Here is a 22,673-nt window from a genome sequence, read left to right as displayed (position 1 = left end):
GCTGTGTGCTGGGTGTCGCTGTCCACCTACACTACACGCTCTCCCCGTCACAGCATGAAATCCCCCTGCAGTCTTATTCTCCCCTGTGCCTCTTCACTCCTCCGATTCATGTACTGCTAGTGTACAATCTGCCCCTGGGGCACAGGAATATAGAAGGTCTGTGTGTGTGATGGTGGTGTCGACCACAGGGTCAGAGAGGCTGGACTGTGTTCAGAAAAGTGTGCGCCACATTTATTCATATTCACCCACTTTTATTGTCCAGACTGTGATGTCAAACCAGGTTCATCTGCATAAAAAAAGCAATTAATATTCATAGTTCTTCCCTTAACACCTGCTCTCTGTGCACAATTTTTTTTTTACGATTACATTTTTTTTTTTTATCATGATTTCTTTCCCCGTCTCCACCACTCTGTATTCTTCTCCCAGCGATTCTAAATCCCTGAAGACATGTTTTGTTTGATACTTCAGTGCGAAGAGATCTGTGCGGCCAAGTGTCATTACTCACCACCGTGTCCGCTGTTGTCACATGAAGCAAACTCAAGGAAGAGCAGGGGGAAAAAAACCATGTAGGGCTGTCACTGTGTAAGACTTAAGAGATAAATGAAAGTGTCCTTAAAACCACAGTATGCAATATTGCAACACCCACACATTCAGAGCAGCTGCAGAGATCAACACTGTAGTGGCGTGTCATGAGTCCTCTTTTTTTTCTTTTTTTTTTTTTTACTCCCTCCGTCTTCCCTCTCTAATATCTTCTCCTTCGGTGTAACAGAGTCTGTCAGGCGTTTATGTCGTCCACTTTCACACTTGTGTTTGTATGTGTAAACGAGTGTTTTTCCAGCGGACTGATAGTCACAGTGTAGGATTTTGCTCTCAGGTTCCCCCCCCCCCACCACCACCAGACACACACACACACACAGTTAAACGATATTGTTTGTTACACCAGTCGAGGTAACTGGCATTTGTTGACGAGCCAATGATACCGCTCTGAGCTCTGAAGCAGGACTTCTAATGTGCAAGCAACCGTGTCTTCAGACCAGGTACAGTAGCCTAAGTTGGAGCATTTTATAAAATATGATTTTCTTGTTTTATTTTTACAGATATTAGAAACTAAATCTAACCCCGTGGGGTTATGACGTCTGCCGTAAAGTAGAATGTTGTAGTTCTTTTTGTGGCACTGACCCAAAACCAGAAAACTACATAGTGCCAATGTGGGCGATGAAGACTTGCTTAGGCTTTAGCAGAGGTGCCATTCACCGTGTTATGACTTTGGAGACATTATGTCGCTTTCAAAGCAAAAATCTATGAAGTAAGAGAACAGTGTATTAGACACAGCACAGTGCCAGCCTAAGAGGAAGTGGCATAATACGTGGTTTGCAGCTTGTCACACACTGGTGCTCTTAAAGCAGGGGTTCTCAAAGTTTTGATACCTGAGGGCCAATTTAGGAACCCAATATTGGACTGAGGGCCACCAAAAAAAATCCTATTGGTAATAATTTTTATGACCAGATTGCTGTTCTACAGTTTACCCTTATTGGTCTGTATCCAGTAATGTCCAATAAACATTTAACAAGCTTCATAGCTCCTGGATTAAAACTATCTAACTAACTAACTGTAATTCATTGTGGGCCGCCAGAAATGTTTCTGAGGGCCGCCATTGGCTCGCGGGCCGCACTTTGAGAACCAATGTCTTAAAGGGACGCGGCACCTGTTTAGCCACCAGTGCAGTGACTGTGATATCTTTACTTCTCCTTCTGTGATAGCCTCGTTCATACTGTAGCATTAAAGGTGCATTATGTAATAAATCTAAAGCAATTGGCCATAAAATATGTCACAGAGAATAATGTTCATATAACAAACTGAACTCACCAACAAAAACAGTACAGCCAAAATATTTGCATTAAAAAAATTTTTTTGCAGACTGCAAATCATGTTTATGTTTTGAATTCATGTTTTGGCATGTTGCGCCACCTACCGCCATCTACCAATTAGTGCAGTCAGTAGAGTCTCAGCTGCCCAACAACCAAGGGTTGCCAGTTACGTCAGAAAACGAAACCTAAAAGACCTCGGTATTTTGAATTTGAATGTAGTAACCGTTTTTTTGGCCACATTCTTACATATGGCACCTTTAAGTTATTGCGACAGCCCTAGGGAAGCAAGAGAGAGATGTAGAGAGTGAGAGAAAATCTCCATAACCTCCCATACATGCAAGTGACTGAGATTCCAAAAGCAGTCGTAGTGATCAAAGTTAATTGGCTGCAATTGGCTGGTTAAATATTTCCTTATGCCCAGGCCATGTAGAATCCATTGTAGCTGCACTTTATTTAATAGATGTGCCCCAAATCATTTAAAAAGAATGGCAGTTTGTGACAACGCTTAAATGTGGTTTTGCTCAACATCTGTCCCGTGTTTTGATTTCTTTTCATGTGTGATGAAACTGCTCACAGATGAATTGGCTGCGCAGGCTGCTTATAAATCTCTTTTTTTGAAAAATCTACGTGCTCCGCTCCCCAATAATCGGTAATCAAATTATTTAAGTCTCTTACGAGCTGAAGATGTTCTTTTTCCATGGCGACTATAAGTATAAATAGAGGTTAAATAGTGCAACGTAAAGACCTCTCCGCGGACACTTTGTCATTACCCATCACACCAAAGGAGGAGTGACATTTACTTGAAGGCACAGAGACCTTCTCTCTTAAACTGACTTGGCCCAGTCTGAGTGTTAAGTGCCAGTTCTCAGCGATGCCTAACCAGTTGTGTTTCCTGTCTGCTGATTTACAGTCCTCCATCTAAGATAGAGCTAAATAGAGTCCAGCTATAAATACCGCAGCCAGCAACAGTTATGTATTTAAGCATGTGCAGAAATGCATATGGTCCATCTAATTTAGTCTAAGCCATAAAGGGAGACCCCAGAGTCTGTGCAGAAACACAGGTGCAGAGTATAGTGGCCTAACGGTGTGTGTGTGTGTGTGTGTTAGTGGCCCATCTAATTCTTAACCCTGTTGTCCTGCCAGACTCCGCGCAGGAACATTAAATACGGACTACACTTCCTTAAATCATCACAGTATATGCAGTTCAGTGTTGTGTGCCTCTAGTCATTACAATTCATACATCAGTTATGAACTAATAAGGGGTTTTACAGCCCTTAAAACATCACAATTAAGCATAATATTGTACTCCACTTGCGCATGTGTGTGTGTGTGTGGAAGAGGAGGGGAAATCATTTGTGAACTGACGATTAAGCAGTGGATTAAAAGAGGGAGAGAGAGTGTGCTGATCCAGGAAAAGGTCAGAGGAGTAAGACGGAGAGAGAGAGAGAGAGAGAGAGAGAGAGAGAGAGAGAGAGAGAGAGAGAGAGAGAGAGAGAGAGAGAGAGAGAGAGAGAGAGAGAGAGAGAGAGAGAGAGAGAGAGAGAGACGTAAGGGTGAAACTGATCCCTGTTGACCCCTCCGGCATGCCCTCTTTCTTTTTATGACTTTCCTCTGAATCGTCACTCACCAGCTCTATCAACACGGCCCAGCCTTCCTTCACACACACACACACACAGGTTTACACAACCTTGTTAGGACACTGCATTGGCTTCCATTCATTTGGACTAACTAAAGAAAACAACACTTTTTTCCAAATTATGTATTCATAAGTCAATTACAAGGAACATTTGTTGTTTTTTGGCTTCATTGGATGCAGTTTCCCTGGCTGGAACTGTAGTGTGTGTGGGGGGGGGGGGGGTGAACGGGCATGAGTTAATTGATGGTCTAAAGTGATGTGTGTAATGAAGCCCACTGACGCAGAGCTCACTGGGAAGACTGACAGCTCTGCTGCGGACTCAGGGTGTGAGTTTACTGTAGGTGCGCTGCTGCAGCCCAAACCCCAACACCGAGCAGTATGTGGGAACCAGAGGCCTCGGTGTCGTTGGCCGATCCCCCTGTGCTCCCCTTCTCAGTGGGGTACGGGGGCTGCCGTCTCCCCCCTCCCGGGGTGAGAAAACAACACTCCCTGTCTGGAGCATAAAGGGCATGGGGGCAAACCACTCACAGCGAGAGGAGGAGGGAGAGTTCTCCAAAGGTGGGAACATTTTAAATTAGTCCACTGATGCCTCCATGCTGCGTGCAGCTCTCTCTCTCTCACACACACACACTCTAAACACGTCGTGCTGCAAAGTCGTCATGTACACAAGTACAAGGCATTAAACGAGAAGTTTGAAACTCTCACACTTGAACGTACACACCGTGTTCTGTGACTCACTGAGCTGGATCGCCTTTATGGCTCCCACTCTGGCACTCGCAAGGGTTCAAACCTCCTCTGTCACTCTCACCCAGGGTCTGCTTGTTAATGAGAAGTGCCGTGAAATGCACGGTTACCTTTCTCCTAATGTCTGAAATGGCTCTCCAGAGCCTCTTAGCGTGGAGCCATTCTGTTGGTTTTATGTCCCACTGTAGCGGGTCAGATCCTGCACTTGCCACTTCATATGATTGGTAGCTTTTATTTCATTTTCCTTGAATTTTTTTTTTTTTTATGTATGTGATTTTATTCCCAGTAATAAGGGCAACCAGAGATTAGTTCACGGTCCCTTTTTTTTTTTCTCTCTCCCCCATTTCAAAGTAAATTATGCTGCCTCAACCGAATTGCAACTGTATACGTGAACATTTTCTACATGGCGTGTTTTGTCAGATGTTCTTCATAGTGATGTGGGTATTTCCTAATTCGCTTGGCCACTGGTGCAGCACTTCTGTCACATCCTTGACACAACTCCATCAGGTCTCAAAGCGGGGGTTCACTGATGTGTTTTGGAGAGACTACAGAGACACAGCGGAGGTTTGAAAGCCACTTCATGTCAATCTTTGCTCCACCTTACTGCCCGCCCTTAACCCGTTATCCCAACACAGCCCGTTCAAGCACCAATCGGGAGTTGGGTGTGCGTGGAAAAAATAACATGTCTGGTGACAAATTATGATATTTAAGATTTCTTACCATCAATATTTAAAAGAAGACGGAGGCACCTGTCCAGCATGGTCTGTGGCAGACGAGAAGAGTGAAGTCAGTGTGACAGATTTGTCCAAACAACGTTCCCTTGGCAGGAATGGACAGTTTCTCTGCGGATACATTTGTTTCGGGGGGTTGGGTGGAGAATTCTGTAATGACTGAGATTTGATATTGAATTTAATGGCGCTCAAAAGAGCGCACCATTATTTTTGCATTGCCAAAAAATAGGAAATAATAAGGAGCCGCTCGTCCATCACACGTGGCTAATTTATGTTTTGCTCTGCGCTACCTGTGGAGTTTACGTTTACTTCTTATCCAACTTTTCATAACAGCACTCAGCCCGGGTTCATGCGTTACCTCTGGATCCCCCCTCGGGATTGTGTGATTTCTTTTTTTTTTTTTTTTTTTTTTGTAAAACCAGCATAGACAGCTCTATACCTGTGCTTTGTTTGGCGCTGCTGTTTGAATTCCATGACTGTTCAAGCACAGATTGTGGATTGGAATGAAGTGGGTTTCGAAGAACTCTTCCTTTGTTGCCCACATCCTGTGTTCAACCCCCAGGTAATCACAGCTCCCTCCTCCTCCTCCTCCTCCCTTCTTCACCCTTCTCCTCACCCTCCCCAGACAAGGGTGCCTGTGGTGGGAACAGAGAAGGAAGTTGCTGGGGGTCACAGACCACGGGGGCGGAGGGGGGGGGGGGATGACAGCCTCTGCCGGTGGAGTGGTAGTATTGAGAACCTGCGAACCATGGATGAGTCTTTTTCACATGGCATTAGGCTGTAGGGTCAGAAAGAATGCTGTGATGATGGCTGTTATCGCTTACACTGGTTTTGACCACCCACCCCCTTCCCTGGCTGCTCACCTGAGATAGAGAGAAGATGTGAAATAAAGCAAGAGATTGAGGGCAGCTAATACGTGGACATGTTGGTGACCTCAATGGGGAAAAAGGGGTCTAAAGGTTAATTCAGATAGTGCGACCCTTCCTGTGTTTTGGGTTTTTTGTCTTTTTCCTTCTGTCTGGCTCTGACTGCTGCAGTCACCACTCTGAGCTCTTTCCAGAGCTACAGGAAGACTCCGTCCGACATTGCTGATTGCTTAATGACAGATGCCAAGGGAACAAAGAGGGCTCTGATAACTTCCTCCCCGGTGAGAAGCCAGTGGTGAGACAGCAAAGAGGAAGAGAGCGAGTGAGCGACTCATCCTGGCTTCACTTGTACATGTTGTTTCTCTCTTTCCTGTACAGATAAAGACGTGTGTTTGTCACCGAAAACAATGTAGCAAACAGGAATAATTGTGATGGCTTCGTGTGGACAGTCTTCACTCCTGAGTACAGTAGGAACATCTGGTGAAAGTTAGTGGTTATTGTCGGTTTTTAGAGGGACCACCGTTTGCTCGGTGAAAGGAGAACAGAGGCCGTAAAGAGATGTTCAAAAGGTTCCAAGACATTCCTAGATTTCTGTTCTCCTTCATTCATAATGAATGCTTGTCGTTCTGTTGTTGGTGTTGTCCAAACAACACTTATTTCTTAACTTCTGTGGGCACTAAATTCTTCTTCGTATTTGTTGTGTTGTTGTTTTTTTGGGCATTTAATAGTGCATCCATTTAACAGTCAGTACATTTCCATACACAGCTTCCTTGTCGCAGTATATAAGCACCACCGTGTGTCCACCTCCACTTTATGAGATGTCCCTGTCATTATTAGGTGTTGGTCTTTTGACCTGTTATGTCACAGAACAAAACGACCTTAGCTGGTGGCATTTTTTCTTCTTTTTCGTCTTTCTTCCATCCATTAAAGGTGCCATATGTAAGAATGTGGCCAAAAACGGTTATTACATTCTGACGTAACTGGCAACCCATGGTTGCTCGGCAGTTGAGACTCTACTGAATGCAGTGATTGGTAGACGGCGGTAGGTGGCGCCACATGCCAAAACATGATTTCAAAACATAAACATGATTTGCAGTCTCCAAAATGTTTTTTTAATGCAAATATTTTGGCTGTACTGTTGTTGTTGGTGAGTTCAGTTTGTTATATGAATATCATTACTGAGTCTCTGTGACATATTAGGAGGATTTTATGGCCAGTTGCTTTAGATTTATTACATAATGCACCTTTAACTTCATTCTTTTAACTGACAGAGCATAAAATTGGTCTTCTCCTGTCCTAAGTCTGGATTTTTCTGTTTTTCTTCTTCCTTCTACCGGCTCTTCTGTTATTTTCCAGGTCAAAGCCAGGGGATGTGAAATGTGGAGCTTGCACGTGCGTTAGTCCAACTTTGAGAAATTCGATTTACAGAAAAAAATCTATGTTAATATGTTTTTTAAAATCTAAAATCTTTTAGGCGGCCACAATATTTCATTTTGTTGTAATTTCTCGTCAACGTACTGTGTGGATATAGGGTTCCATGCTTATGAATTATTGTTATTAACTGCTAAGAGTTTTTTAATTAGAAAGAGGCACTTATTTCTTAAAGAAGCACATTACTGTGGGATTTTTTCCTTTCCTCCTGCTCCAGGTGCATTTGTCAAATCTGTTCTGCTTCTTTCACATTTAATAATCCATCAGTCTAAGAAAGGTGGTTTTCATTTGACACCTCCAGCCACTGAATCTAGCACTTAGTAAAAACCCACCTCCCCGTAATGTTTCTCATTGTTCCTTTACCACTTTGACTCGGTGACTGCGCTTAACTGACGTGAACCTGCGCCGTTCAATGGGCTCTATGGTGTTTATGGGGCCTTCAGAAGTGGCTCCTAATGAGTATGTGTAAGGCTTACTGTACGACATTACCCACAGCCACCTCCTCCATTACCTTCTCCAGTCCTCCCTGGGAGCCAGTGCAGAGGTTTATGCCAGCCCCAGCTGGGAACAGTAATTGTTGGAGCCTGTGCAGTTTTTCCAGCAGCCCTCTTCTTTTATTCACACACAGGTTTGCACAGCCATTCTTCTTAGGACACTGCAGTGACTTTTATTAATTTGGACGGCCTAACCAACGTGTTATCTAGCCCTTAACCGTAACCGTTTAATGCCTAAACCTCAATGTTAGCCCTTAACACCCTCAGAAATGACGCTCTGCCTCATTAGGTCCAGGTTTTTCCACTCATTCCACTCAGTGTTTATGTCAGAAAAGGTCCTAAATAGGTAACAAATGCAAGTACACACACTTAATTAAGTGTTCTAATTTCTTCAGGATAAAAATTCAAACTGCAAACACTTGTGAATTTTTAACACGCACGTCGAGGTTTGCTGTGTTTATTAGCTTTACACACATAATCAGGCAGCTTTTATTATGGCTCCGGTTCGTCCTAATTACTCAAATATACTTGTGTATATCGAGTTTAAATTTTGTGCCGTGTCACCTTGAGCGCGCCCATAATTAACCAGCTGAGTAATGTCGTTCTCGGGTGACTGTTTTGATCCATGCTGGGTGTCAGACCCTGAGAAACTCATGACATAGGAGAAATAAAATGAGGAACTATTTTCACCGGGAGACGGCGTGTAATTAGGCAATGAAGTAGGTAAAGGAGTGGGAATAAAGTGAAGTGAAAGAGGTGGCAGCGGCTTGTGCAGTTGTCTGATTGTGTTAGACTCATCAGCGGGTAATTACTGGATAATAGAAGCATTCCACTCACTTGCACCAGAATGGGAGGTCTTTGAAATGCGCCTTTATGTGGTGCTTAACCCAGCGGGTGGTTTTTGTTTTCCTAAACAAACAGACATGCCTGCACGACTTAAGGAATTAAGCACGTCGGTACTTCTGGCTCAGTCTCTGCCCTGAGGAAACTTTTGGGATAATTTGTGAACATAAATTATCCACAAGTTGATGATCACCAAGTTGGGACAAATTGCCGCTTTCTTCATCTATTAAAGATTTGCTGGTGAGTGTCTGGAAACAGATTAGGTCGACAGAGCTACGAGCCCCCGACCTGCACCCCAGCTTCAATTGGCAGTCCATCTTCTGGAACACAGGCCTCGCTCCATGTGAGGTCACTTTGGACTCCGTGTTTGCCCGCCGCTCTCCTCCATATCCACCTCTCTGCCCTCCCACCCCCTTATCGGGGTGCCGGAGCCCCCGAGAGGAGGGGAGAGAGGGTTCACGGGGTCAAAGTCTTTTCCTCTTTGGATCTCGGGGCTTGCTGGGAGAGGCTTGGCGAGAGAATGGCTGCATTAGAGCTGGGGTTGGGGGTCAAGATTTTAATTCTGTTAAAGAACAGCTGGTTTGAGTTTCTCCTCACGTCGCTCTTCCCCTCCCTCTCCCCACAAATCCAGGGAGATGAAAAATTTGTTCAGAGGGGAACCAGTAAAATAAAAAAGGTTTACGGTCCAAAGCCCTTACCCTTACCCTGCTAGAGCATTAGAGAGGAATGCAATAACGTCAGCATTTGGCCTCAGTTAGATTGACTTAAAACAAGGAAGTCCTTTTCTGTGTTTGGGTGTCTTAACTGCCGGATGAAACTTAAATTTAAAACGCTTACAGAATTGGGAGTTTGTGAATTTGAGCATGGAGGAATTCAGTTATTATTTCTCACATAACTTAAATCAGTTGAGTCAACACCAAATTTGCAAACCTGTTGCTTTCTTGTGAAATTCCTTCAGACGCTTCATAAGGATATAAATGCTGAGTTTTTGCTCTACGTTAGAGCAAAATCTTGATGTCACAATCGGTTCAAAACATTTTGCTCTTAACAAGGCTGTTGCTTAAGCTTTTTTTTTTTGCCATCTTAACTAGATTCTCTTCCTTGTCCAGTGTGAAATGTGTTGATCTCAATGCCAAGGCAGGACTCCTTCACATTTGCAAGCTGGCTGCACGGGGCAGAGAGAGGAGGAGGAGGAGGAGGAGGAGGAAGGGGGAGGCACTGGAGTGTTCCTATAAATGGAAAACTAATAACAGATTTTCAGTCTGCTTTCTCCTGCGCTCTCTCTTGCCGGCCGGCTGGCTGACTGGCCCCGGGGCTGTGTTGGTGTGTGGCGCAGCAGCAATCAGAGGTCATAATTTCATTGGCGGTTAGCATCAGGTTCAATTTTTCTAGTAGGTTACATTTACCAGAAAGTCTGGATTGTGTTACTGTGTACTAGTGAAATCAGCGCAGAGCTGCAGAATCCCTCTACCTTTCCAAGACGAGCCCGGCCCGGGCACCCCATCCCCACAGGGGAGGAGGAGTGTGTGTGCACATTGTTTAGAGATACTCACACACACGCTGACACACATACCTATACACACACACGCACACAGACCATTAGTAGCACATTACTCACAGTATTTGGCTGCATCCTTCTACTGTGTGTTATGTTATTATGTTACTCACAGATATAGGTGTTCCAATGCAAAACTGGAGACTGTGAAAAAGTTGCTGGGTTAGTATTTTGTGTGTGTGTGTGTGTGTGTATATATATCTTTAGACCCCTCTAGTGGTTGCAACCCATTCAGAGCAGTGAGATACAGCGGGAACATAAATTAAAGAGGTGATTCAAAAAGTCAAGGTTAAGCAGGATTAAAGGAAAAAAGTGTCAGGCCGGAGCACAAATTCCTGACTAATTAAATTTTTCCACATCACTCAAAATCAATTTTGTTCTTGTTTTGCAGGAATGTGACCAGGTACATATCGACGATGTGTCCTCCGACGACAACGGCCAGGATCTGAGGTAAAACATCAGCAGTCGGCACACAAACATCTACATATATGTATGTGAATAAGGAGTTTGCACCAACTGAATTTTTTTTTATTTTCTTATTTCAGTACGTACAACTTCGGCGCCGACGGCTTCCACGCAGCGGCGACCAGTGCCAACCTGTGTCTGGCCACAGGGGTGCGAGGGGGCGTGGACTGGATGAGGAAACTGGCCTTCCGCTACAGACGAGTAAAAGAAATCTACACCACCTACAAAAATAACGTTGGAGGTAATCCCCCAGCAAGCAGCGCTGCTCTGCACAGATCTGTCCGGTAGAAAATTAGCTTGCACATGCCCTGATTGTGATGTGTGAGCGTTTGTGTGTCTCTGTGTGTATGTGTGTGTGTGTGTGTGTGTGTGTGTGTGTTCTGAAAGCACATATGCCACAGCACTTGGTCAGGGTACATTTTGAAAATTTCAGTGGTATTTAGAGGGCTGGTCCAACCCAAACAATGTTACCCTGCATTTCAGGTCTGCTGGGACCAGCCAAAAGGGAAGCCTGGTTGCAATTGCGAGCAGAAATTGAAGCCTTGACGGACTCCTGGTTAACACTGGCACTGAAAGCACTAACATTAATCCACTCAAGGTAGGACTCCGGCGAGGAAAATTGTACCCAGTCCCACACCGCACATACATAGACTCGCATGTGTTGCAAATAAGTCAACCCCATGCTCCCATGCTATTAAAGAAAACACCAATGGTCCAAATTTGTCCTTTGGACAGGCTTCGTTCTTTGATTTAGGAAAAATAAGTGTGTTAAGAGATTTTTTTCTTTCTTTTTTTTTTATAAATAAGATACAATCTTTCTTTTGAGAACATGTTTTGCACAATTGATACATTGCTTTGTGTGCATTGTCAAGATGCTGTGTTTTTCTTTTGTCCTCCCTGGGAGTGATTTAAAATGATGTCATGCTCTTTTTCCTCTCCTCCTCTGCCTCTCTAATTCAGGTCAAACTGTGTGAATATCCTGGTGACCACCACGCAGCTCATCCCTGCCCTGGCTAAGGTCTTGCTCTATGGCTTGGGAATCGTCTTTCCTATCGAGAATATTTATAGTGCAACCAAAATAGGTAAATATTCGGGGAAGTGTGCGCGTGATTGCCTTTGTTAGTCTCTCTTCTGTCAACAATCGATCACGAGGGGCTTGCTATTTTCGCAGTGTGAGTGTAAACAGTTAAGACACATAATGCTACCTCAGTGACAGGGCGGAGGTGTGGACAGGGTGGGAGATTCAGTCACCGGAGAGGGTTGATGTTCCTCTATGAAGGATTCGGCCTAATCAGCCTGGGATTATTTTTCTGGAGCTGGGCCTTTGCTGGGCCTCCCCAGGCCTCTCCTGCTCAGTCTCTGCATATGAAACCACTTCTGCACATTTATGTCATTCCACAGCAACAGGACCCCCTCTTTGCCTCTTCCTCCTCCACCCCCCCCCCTCCCTGCTCTTTCCTCTGGTCTTTCCCCTTCTTCACTGTTTCAAATGCAAAATAAACATCAAGCTTCACTCCCGTGCCATTTTCAGGCCCATCAGCTCAGAGTTCAGCTCAGGGTTCCTTGGCACTTTAAACACACTGGCGCTTTTCAAAAAGCTCCTCCAGCAAGCTGCTTGTTTAGCTGATTTAAATCCCATTCTTGAGGAGGATAAAGGAGTGAGTTAATGCTTTTCAAATTGTCTTTATCTAAAGGCCGATCTTATCACGATCTTCATGCTGAGCTCAAAGTGTTTACACTCAGCCTCAGTTTGTGTTTGTGGTGTTTTAAAAGGTGGTGCTCTTGTCATCCCGTGCCTCTGAATCAACTTGATGCTTTTGTGTTTGCAAGCGTGCACGTGTGTGTCTGTTTGCATCCGTGCAATGCTCCACTGACATCTCTCTATTTGCTCCTTCACAGGGAAGGAGAGCTGCTTTGAGAGAGTAATTCAGAGGTTCGGGAGGAAAGTTGTTTACATTGTTGTTGGAGATGGTGTGGAAGAGGAGCAAGGCTCCAAAAAGGTAAGAGATCTTGGAAAAATACATGTGGTGGAAAGCATTAATTAGAAGTACATGGAGTGAGGACTTGTGATTACTTTCCATAAGGTCGAGAGTTCATTGTGAATGCCTACAGAACAGAACAACATACCTGCCTATAACCTCGCAAAGAAAGTAATCAGCGCTCCAGCTCTCCTCCTCCACAGTCCTCCTTTACTTTTATCCGTTTATCCTCTTATAGTTCATCCAAGTACAAGAGCAAGAGACTGTGGTGTGTAATCAGGGCTCTTCCTCCGCCATCTCAGGTTTACAGAGCAGGGGACGGCAAAGATGGCATAATTATATATTCCAGCTCGCTGCCGTGAGCAGCATGAATGCTGTATGTGTAACGCTAGACAGGCCCTTTCAGGTTTCACGTTGAAGGCACATCGTAAATAGAGCACGCATAAAGGAGACTTAAATCATTGTTGATGAAAATAGAATATTTACTGCAATGACAGGCTTGTTAGCACGAGACCGATCACGACGGGCTCAAGGCCAACGTCTCCTGTGCCTTTCTCAGGGGAAACATGACAGTATCGGTTCAGGTGAATCGGACGATTTGCCCGTTTTTTTTTCCACGTTAACGTGTTGGCTCTTGCCGGATTATTTGTGTATTCAGAGCCTCTGCCAGGTTTGGATGCAAACCAAATGCACGCAGCAAACATATTCATTAGCAAATTAATCAGCGGCTCAGGAGCATATTTGGCTGACAGGTCTGGTGAGCCGCGGTGTCAGAGGGAAGACGTGGAGTTTCCCTTTGAAAAGCCTCCAGCTCCTTTTTCACCTGTTTCTCAGTAAACAATGGGCAGAAGCGTGCAGACAGATGAAGAGTGATTAGGCAGTGATTCACAAGAAGTAGCAACCTTTACCCTGGATAAGTGTGTAAAGCAATAGCTCTGTGTTATTATGGAAAGCAAATGTGTCCTGGGAATACGGTCTTGAGGGATGATTGCAGAAAAAGATGCAAATATTTTTACTTAGTCTTGAGTTGTCGGAGTGTGACATTGATGGAAGGTTGAGGCATTTCTTCCCCCCTCCCATCTTGGTGCAAGAGTCCCAAGGCACGCCATGCGGTAAAAGGTTTCTGTGTCAACATCAGAGAGGACGTGTAATAACACAACAATTTCACCCGTCAGGAGGCACATATATACGACGTGACACTGCGTGGAACTACAAAAGCAAAAACGTCTAAAAGTTCTTTCGGGCCCTCATTCCTTCACCTAAGGAAAAAAAAAAAAAAATCCCTGAAACAATTCTGCCTTCAGTTATTACCATTGGCAGGGAGAGAAGGCGGAGATAACATCGCCAGCTTTTAAACTTAAAAGCAAAGACAATTTACCAAACAAAAAGCAAAGAGCTTTTTAAGGGTCAGTGCAGGCTCTCCTAAGCGGAACATATGCCTGGGAGAGGCCATACCTTTGATAAGGGAGGGTAATGGGCTCCACACACTGAGGAGCTGAGGACTCTACCTGACAAGCTCCTTTCATTCTCGGCGACTCGGGTTTCTCTCCGTCCTCTTGCTTGCGAGCAACTGCTCACTTGCACTGTGCTAAAGGCACTGGTGGTGGTGGTGGTGGTGGTTTGGTGGTAAAATATCACACATTAGTGCAAATTAGTGAGAGGCACAGATGTGGCTGTTTGGCTGCAGAGCTGTAAGCAGAAAGATGGTCGAGACAGTTTTTCATCGATTATGCACCGTCAAAGCTGCAGTGTAAATCTTCTTATCACTTCTTATAAGTTTTTTTACTGTTAGACATTTCAGGAAAAAGGGAAAATGTCCTTAAGATCCTTAAATTCAAATAATATATATATTTTTTTTTTTTAATGTATATTTATTTATTTATTTTAATATGTTTTTAATTTGCTGGCCAACAATTCCATTACATATATATATATATATATATATATATACATATATAGTGAGATGTAATTGATATAACAAAGGTTTATGAGACGTTGCACACAATTGCTGTGTGTTTTGTCTCACATTTGCAAACCGTTTCTGTGTCTATTTCAAGTTTAAAGCGACAATCGACTGGTTATTGAAACCGATTATTGATCCCAACTGCTTCGATACCTTTTATTGTGATGATGTAAGCAGAGAAAAGTAATAAATTAATGTTTCTTTAATCCGCAGTCTGAAAAAAATATATTTTCTTTTCACAAATGAGTGAAAGAAATTGGTTATTATTATAATAATTCCAGGCTTAAAAAAATATTTAACATTTTTTTTAATAATAATAATAAAACTTAATATACTGTGATGCTTTTTTTTCCCGTCCACAGCACAACATGCCCTTTTGGAGGATCTCCAGCCATTCAGACCTCATGGCCCTCCACCACGCTCTAGACCTGGAGTACTTGTAGCACTGCACCAACAATCGTACGCCCTGCTCCACCTCAGCACACCCTGCAACCTTTCACCTTCGCCCTCCAGCCCCTTCCCATTGCTTTGCCGCAGACTCCACAGCTCAGAAAAAAAAAGCCCCCCACCCCCACCCCCCCCTGCGCTGCCTGGCGTCTGTCTTCCACTTCACAGGAAGGAAAGAAGAGGTGAATGGAAAAAAAAAGAAAGAAAGAAAGAAAAGAAGGCTGAGCACACGGTTAATGTGCTGACATACGGTCACACTTCGTCTTAACCCTAAACTTTTTTTTTTTTCTGGAGGCGAAGGAGAGGGAGAGAAAGAGAGAGCGAGCGAGAGAGAGAGAGGTGAATTTACGGCGCTGCAGCTGCTTGCCCTGGTTACTGTGAATTGGCTGCTTTCTGAAGCTGTCAAAGTGTTTTACGGCCTCCTGTTTGTGCCGGGACTCTGTCAGGGGTTCACACCTGTGAGGAGAGCAGAGCTACTGATGGCCTCGCTGCCTCGCCTCGCCTCACCTCGCCACAGAACTCAGCTACAGTAAACCACAGGCCCTTGACTACTGGTGGTGACATTTCTCCGCACCACCCCCCCCCCCCCTTTTTAAAAACCCTCTGCTCGTCGCCTCCCGTCTCTTTCCTGTTCCTTATCCGTCACCTACTTTTTATCCTCCCGCTCTGTCATGGGACAGACAGACAGACAGACAAAGCGACTGCTCCTCTGTTAACTGTCGGAGTTCCGTGCTTCTTATTTATGAACGGAGACTTTGTGAGCGGCGCCGCGCCGCCGAGAAAGGTACCTCGACGACAAAAAGACTCGTGCCTTTTTACAAAGTACTATTCATTTCCACCGCAGCGAGAAAAAGGAAGACATTTATGGAAGAAACACAAGAGAGGGGGTTTTCTAATAATTTAAGAAAATTACAAAAAACTTTATTTACAATGCTGAGACAATCGTGTACAGAGGATATCTTTTTTTTGTGTGTGTGTAAGTTTGTAATCACTGGACTATTCCTTCCTATATTCATTTAGGTACATGCTCTTGAAATGCTTCTTCAGTGAAGTAACATAAAAGATTTAAAAAAAAAAAAAAAAAAAAAAGGCATCCCATCGCACATGAGCTTGTGCGACGCCTGGAAGTGTTGATGTGTTAAAGTTTTGTTCAGTAAACAAATATGTAGATAATGGGATTTTGTGATAAACTTTTTTCTTTTTTTTTTGTCAAGACCAAAAGCATGGATGTCAAGTGTCAATGACTCTTCATCTGACTCTGTGATGTTTCTCATCCTTACTGGAAAACTTCAGTCACAGCTTGAAATAGCAGAACAGGTCTCCTCTAAAATCCAAGTCCTTTTTATCGACACATTTCACAGGGAAAGAAATATTTATGTTTTCTTGCAGTTATTCAGAAAGGTAGCTCACAACTTGTGTCCTCGCGGCATTTCACCAGCTTGCAGCCCCTGACCCCATGTATTTGAAACGCAAACTTAAATCTGATAGGTTTTTTTTTTTTTTTTTTTAAACGGCACGTGACGCCGTTCTAACGAGAACATTTGAATAAATCTCATATTTAAATAAGCAGGCTTGAATAGGTTTTATTATCTTTTTATACAAGCGTTATGAAAACTCTTGTACAGCGAGCGTAATTTTTGTATGATGTAGTGTTTTTATTTCGACGTTGGAAATACATTCTCTGTGTCCCCTTTTTTTTTTTTTTTTGAAGTCGCTGAACTACATGAAGTGCTTTCCATAGCGCTTTTACATCTGTGGATGTGGAAACCATAATTAACGTTTAGAGAAAAGCCACTAACTTCGAGGGGTTTGTGAACATACAGGACATGTGCTATCGACTGTGAATTTCTTAAGCAGAAACCGACTCGTGTTTCTAATTTTTTCCTCCTTTGCACATGGTCACTGCTGGCCTTTACATTTCAATTTGGTTCCCTCTCTTTCTCTCTCTTCTCCCTTACGCCTCCCCCCATCTACTCAAAACAACTTCTCCCCCGTGCTGCGGGGTATCTACGTATTGCTGCTAGATCAAGGTAATGGTAGGTAAATAGAGGAAATGTTTTATAGATTCATACAGTACGCTTTATGTTCTCTTTTTTTTTTATTATGTTGCAATCATAAATGCAAACTGGAAATACTTTACACTACATGGGCCTCATTGTGAAACGCAAAAGATTGTTGTGTCTGCAAAATATGTGTACAGATGTTTTTTTTTGACATTATTATTTGATTGTGTTTAAATTAATAAAACTGATTTGTGAACTGTTCAATGTTATCTGAGCTTTTTTTTTTTTTCTACAAAACATATTTCTTTGTTTATTTTGATACCTTTCCATTGTGTATTCTTATATTCTTATTTCTGGAATGACATGACTATGTGCCACTAATGTCCAGAGACTGACACTGATGTCACAGGCCTCAGCCACTAATCCTAGTAGGAAGCAAATAGAAACTGGAGCTGCTACAAGTCTAGACCAAACACTCGACACCCACATGCTAATCACGTCCTTTAAATCCACACAATAGCTGCTGTAAAATGCTTTTTTACATCAAGGCAACTTCTAAATTACAAGCATGCTTGCATAATGCTCTGACTTATGTTAGGAATAGCGCATGTGACTTTTAGAAGCAAGCACGGGCTCTTTATATTTTTTGTGGTTTCTGATATTTTAGATATTTTTTAACCAGTGAGAGAAAAACGGTAAATTCCTTTTTTTTTTTCTTGATAGCCTCAACAATGTCTAACGTGCGTCATACATTCTTGAGGCTCCTGAAGTCAAGCCAGTGTCCAGCGAAAACACGGGCAACAGCTCCAGGCGTGTAGCGTATATGTCTGCAGGAGCCTCCATGCGCAATTTACATATATCTAACCGCTCCAAGTCATAGAGAGTTGGGTTCGTTTAAATAACGCATGAAAAATATTTATGAGGCCAATTTTATGAGGTGGTCACAGCTAAGAGAGTCCAGTGTGTAACAAAAGCCTGGACAGGGAAGAAAGTGTCGGGCCTCCAAAACCACGTCGGAGAATTAAGCATGCGTGGAATTTTATTTAGAGCCGTTTAATATCAATTGTGTTTTGTGGAGTGGGAGCGATGTCCAAAAGTATGCGTCTGCCAGCCTGGACGAGGAAAGTCGGACTGCTACCGCTGGAATGCACCAGCAACAGTGACCCCAAATGTGCTTTTCCCACTTCCGAACAGCTGAAAGACTAAGTAGCGTCTGAGGTCCCTGCTGGCTCTCAGTCCAGGAGAGGAGTGCATCGCGCTCTGTAGCACAGAATAAAGCTCTGTTCTCTTTGATAAGTTTTCCCGATGCTCAGAGAACCTGGCAGTGTAAATCAGACACAGCCAGACCAGACATTTTGCGAAAGAAAAAGTGGGTGTTGTGGCATGTTGGCCAGCCACACTGGCTGCTCCAACAGAACAGATGGGAATAAAAAATAAGAGCTAGATTGTGTCTGTTTGGCTTGTGTCATGTACCTGACTCACAATCCAGAAGTTTTGATTTCTTGCGAGTGTCGTCCTTCTCGTATGTTGCCGTTCCAGTGGCCGCTTAGCGAACATGTCATGGGCTTATATTAATAGATACACAGTAGGTGCTTCAGTGCTTTAATCAGCCTCAGCAGTTACCCGTGTTATTCTCTGAAGGCCCCGATCGTCACTGAACTCACATCAACCTCCTTCCTCCGTGGAAATAAAGAGGCCATTACCTTGCAGGTCCTCTGTTGGGCATTCCTCTCCGGGACGTCCCGGCAAAGCGCCCGCCGTCCATAAAACTGTACTGCAATAATAAACAACGCCATTGGTGATTTACGACTTTGCCCAGACAGTGATTTCATGCAGATTTCCATAGAAGGGGCCTCTGACGGTGCATCACAATTGAACTAATATTGTATTACATGCATATCAAACTCCCCCCAAAAAACCTGATCTGCCACATCTCTTTTACGAGCAGGAAGCCTATTAATAGGCCTGTGTTCTCCACTTGGTGGCTAATGTGTCTCAAGTTAGGGGAATTTGTCTCCGTAGCGAGCAGATGTCCACAGATTGAAACAATAAGAAAGAGAGGGAGGGGAGAATTAAAGTCAAAGCCGCCGTCTTTAACTGAGCAGCAAGGGAAGAGTTTCTGCTCAATCTAAGAACCAGAGCGACACGCAGTTGGATTGTTTCAGTCTGTATTTCTTTTCTCTTGGTTTGGCTCACGCATGTTTGTCTTGAGGCACGACAGACAAACCAACTGTCGCTGATTGCAGTTCTTCCTGCAGCGGTTTGAAAATGAAGTAAAGGCCTCTCTCTCTCTCTCTCTCTCTCTCTGCTCTCCACTGCTCAGTTACCCTGGCAGGCAGAGAGAGTGACAGACCTGTTGTCATGCTGCGGCCGGCAATGGTGCTAAACTAGGCCCTTTGTTTACTGTTTGTTTATTTCTCAGTTACTGGGATTTCACAGGGAGAGTGGGACAAGGACAGCTGGTAATCAGGGAGCTGTAGATGCCAGGGATCCCAGCCAGGAGTGTCAAATCAAAGGGGCTGGGTGTCCACAACTATGCCTGTCCCACACAGATGAGGCATTCCCTCGTGAGTCCACACTGTGACAGTGCTATTAATGCATTTCGGTGGAGAATCTTCTTGTGCCACGCAGAGGTCAGAGAGGGTCAGTTACATTCGTTTTCCAGGTACCAACACAAGATAAGAAAAGGGTTGATTGTGTTCGGTCTTTAGGAACCAGAACAGTAAATTATGTGTAATTTTACCAGATGTAGTTGTTTTGACAAAATCCATGCTGTTTCAATAAAGCCTAAGATTCATTGTAGGAGTCCCTCATCATGTATCTATCCCACACTGGCTCAGCAGTAGTTTGCTGCATTTGTGATTAAATCATAAAGCAGAAACATGTTGAAATCGAACTCTGTACTGCTGGGCTGGTGTTTTTTTTTTTCTGTTTGCAGAGGTTTTTTTTTTTTTTTTTATCTCTGAAATTGAAGCATTTATTTTATTGACTGCAGCGGAATCGGCAACAAAGGCACACTTTCAGTGTAACCTCTTTTCAGGGCCGAGCTGGAACGACACTCGCTGTTTGCCCAACCACATCGTAGCTCCACCTGCATCTGTGGTCAAACACACACACACACACACACACACACACACACACACACACACACTCGTCGTATTCTTCTATTTACTGGGCCCACTGCACCACTTCATTTTAAGGTGAGTGGCAGAGTGAGCTAAGGCCACCCTACAACAGTGAGCAAGAGTGCACATGCATAACTTCTGAGCTAACTCCAGGCCATAAGCTACTGAGTCCCTGAGGTTACTTTTTGGCTGCTGCCGCCCTTTCAGACCTCCCTGTATGTTCTGCATGTGTGTTTACATGGATGTGTGCGTGGGTGTGTGTAAGGACCTGGCTCTCGGGTGTTAATTGGACCAGTTAGGTGTCGAACTTGGGCCAAGCTCCCTGTCGTTTGGCAGAAGGAGCCTCTTGGCCAGTTTAATAAACTCAAAGTCATCCGGTTAATAAAACAGCCCCGCGTCCCACCTTGGCTTGTTTTTGCTCGATAAGTCATGGGTAATGTTTTCTTTTGCCTCTCATTTTTTTTCTATGAGTAGAAATGAAATAAAGGTGAACCCTGTTTCGAAAAAAGTAGTAGTATTTCAGGACATAAAACGACAACATGACTGGGGCTTGGGTACTTTGGTAGAGAAAATTCATTTAATTATTTTTATTTTATGGCTGCAGCTATGACCACATATATTCGAGTATTACATTTTTTTCCACCGATATCTAAGGTGACTCAAGGAACATGATATAATTTGAGAATTAGATTATAATTTTATAATTTAGTGGATTGAAGGTTGTGTGTGATATTTACAACCCCTCTTCATTTACAAAGTAGTGAACGCAGGGCCAAAATGGCATACACCTAAAATGAATAAAATATATCTCTATAACTACAAGGTCTCTGTAAAGGTAACACTTGTGAGATGATGTAAGATTTAAGCATCACTATTGATGTGGCTTAATTGGAATAAATAATGATGGACCATAAAAATGCCTGCCAATAACTTAAGGTCCAATTTTTAATGCTAATGTCCCATTTATCATCATTCATATGAAACCAAACATCTCAAGCACCTGTAGCACTGCATCTGAACATGAGAGAGTCCTTTTTTATTTCAATATCATTATCATTATCTGGGGCAAACTGTTAAAGCAGAAGCTCCTCATTGCAGAATCGGTGCTGAGCTATTTTGTTAATCCGTTAGTCAATTTAAATGATTGACACTTCTTCTAAACTATTAGGGCCAATAGAAATCACCGAAAACAACATTAATCCCTCCCCTCAATTGTTCCGGTCAATTCCCCAGGTGTGGAACTATGGGAGTCGTTCATGCCAGAGGGGGACGTAATTCACAGCTGCACCTGTTGACAAAACATGCGGAAACGGCCCGGAATTGTCCCAAAGTAACACAGACGTTGCATTAGCTGTTATCACTGGAATTTTGCACCAAAAAGTGAGTTCTGGTGATAAACCAGAAAAGGTAAAACGTGATTTATTTACATTGCTGCTTGAAGTGCATGCTGTTGTTGTTGTTGCTGCTTGTCTTTGGCGTTAAATCTGTGAGTGTTGATCCTTGAAAGAAAGACATTTAGTTTATGTTGTTAGCATGGACCAACATGGTTGTGCTTCCCTGATTTGTGTGTCTCCATGGTCTGCATGTGTGTTTTTACAACCTGTTGCTTGATGTTGGAGCAGTGTTAAGTTAAGGAGAAAATGGTTTTCATGGGTGCATGTCCAAATCAAATCTGATGCTGATTAACAATTTCCATGATATAATAGCTTCAAATGTAATGATATTATCATAATGTGCTGTACTATGATGTCATAGTACTATGACTGATGACATCATAACTTATTTTCCATGTTCTGGACAAGTAATTAAGGTAGAATCTAGGTCAGTTTTATTGAGATGACATCAAGCTCACGATTACACCTTTCAATAATTGGTGTTGTTTTCATTTCAGTGATTTACTCTTTGTGGCATGTGTCACAAGAGTACTCCATGCATATTTGTGAGTTTGCAAGAACAATAACAATATTTGCTGGAGTCCATGGCTGAATCAGAAAAGGCTTTCAGGCTTGAAAGTAGATCAATAAACATGTTTGGTGTCATTATCCTAACCTCATTACACTATGCAATCAGTTTTAACATCATAATGATACGTGTAAGCCAAAAAAGTTGTCTATTCAGATATAAATATCATGTACTTTGATGACTTTAAAGCTTCCATAGTGTAGTAATTCATTACTCCTTCAGGGAGTAATAAATGAGAACACACTGATGTCATTTTTACACCATCACACATGGAGATATCTGCTGCCGTCTATGAGAGTGAATGAAATGTTGATGCTGATATACATAGTGAGGCCTGGGGATAATGTCACTGCTGAATTTTTTTTAAAGCTATAAACGGCGCCATAGAAATTCTATTTACCTCCATTGTGTAACAGTGACACGCTTCTCACTGACTGATATCTGACAAAAAATGTCTTTTCATGAAGTGTAACAATCAAGAGAGGGGCCCTCATCTTGTAAAAAGAGTCACATGAGAGTTGTTAAATGCTGCAGTTCTTTCGCGCTAACTCTCGCTCCATC

At 43.2% G+C, this 22,673-nt stretch overlaps 1 protein-coding gene across 3 annotated transcripts in view; it reads left to right on the top strand.

Annotated features, from left to right (window-relative positions):
- The window catches only part of eya1 (EYA transcriptional coactivator and phosphatase 1), a 59,718-nt gene extending 42,524 nt beyond the window's left edge, over positions 1-17,194 (top strand). For all 3 annotated transcript variants that reach the window (XM_083901311.1, XM_083901312.1, XM_083901310.1), the window contains exons 13-18: positions 10,560-10,618; positions 10,714-10,874; positions 11,117-11,231; positions 11,594-11,715; positions 12,533-12,633; positions 14,938-17,194. In XM_083901311.1, the coding sequence (XP_083757437.1) occupies positions 10,560-10,618; positions 10,714-10,874; positions 11,117-11,231; positions 11,594-11,715; positions 12,533-12,633; positions 14,938-15,018 (639 nt within the window). In that variant the 3' untranslated portion in view covers positions 15,019-17,194. The remainder of the gene's footprint in view (positions 1-10,559; positions 10,619-10,713; positions 10,875-11,116; positions 11,232-11,593; positions 11,716-12,532; positions 12,634-14,937) is intronic.
- Positions 17,195-22,673: the final 5,479 nt, after the last annotated feature.

Source organism: Microchirus variegatus (assembly GCF_963457635.1).
Source record: "Microchirus variegatus genome assembly, chromosome: 15".
In the NCBI taxonomy this organism is placed as follows: domain Eukaryota; kingdom Metazoa; phylum Chordata; class Actinopteri; order Pleuronectiformes; family Soleidae; genus Microchirus; species Microchirus variegatus.
This window is presented reverse-complemented; position numbering and strand designations above follow the sequence as displayed.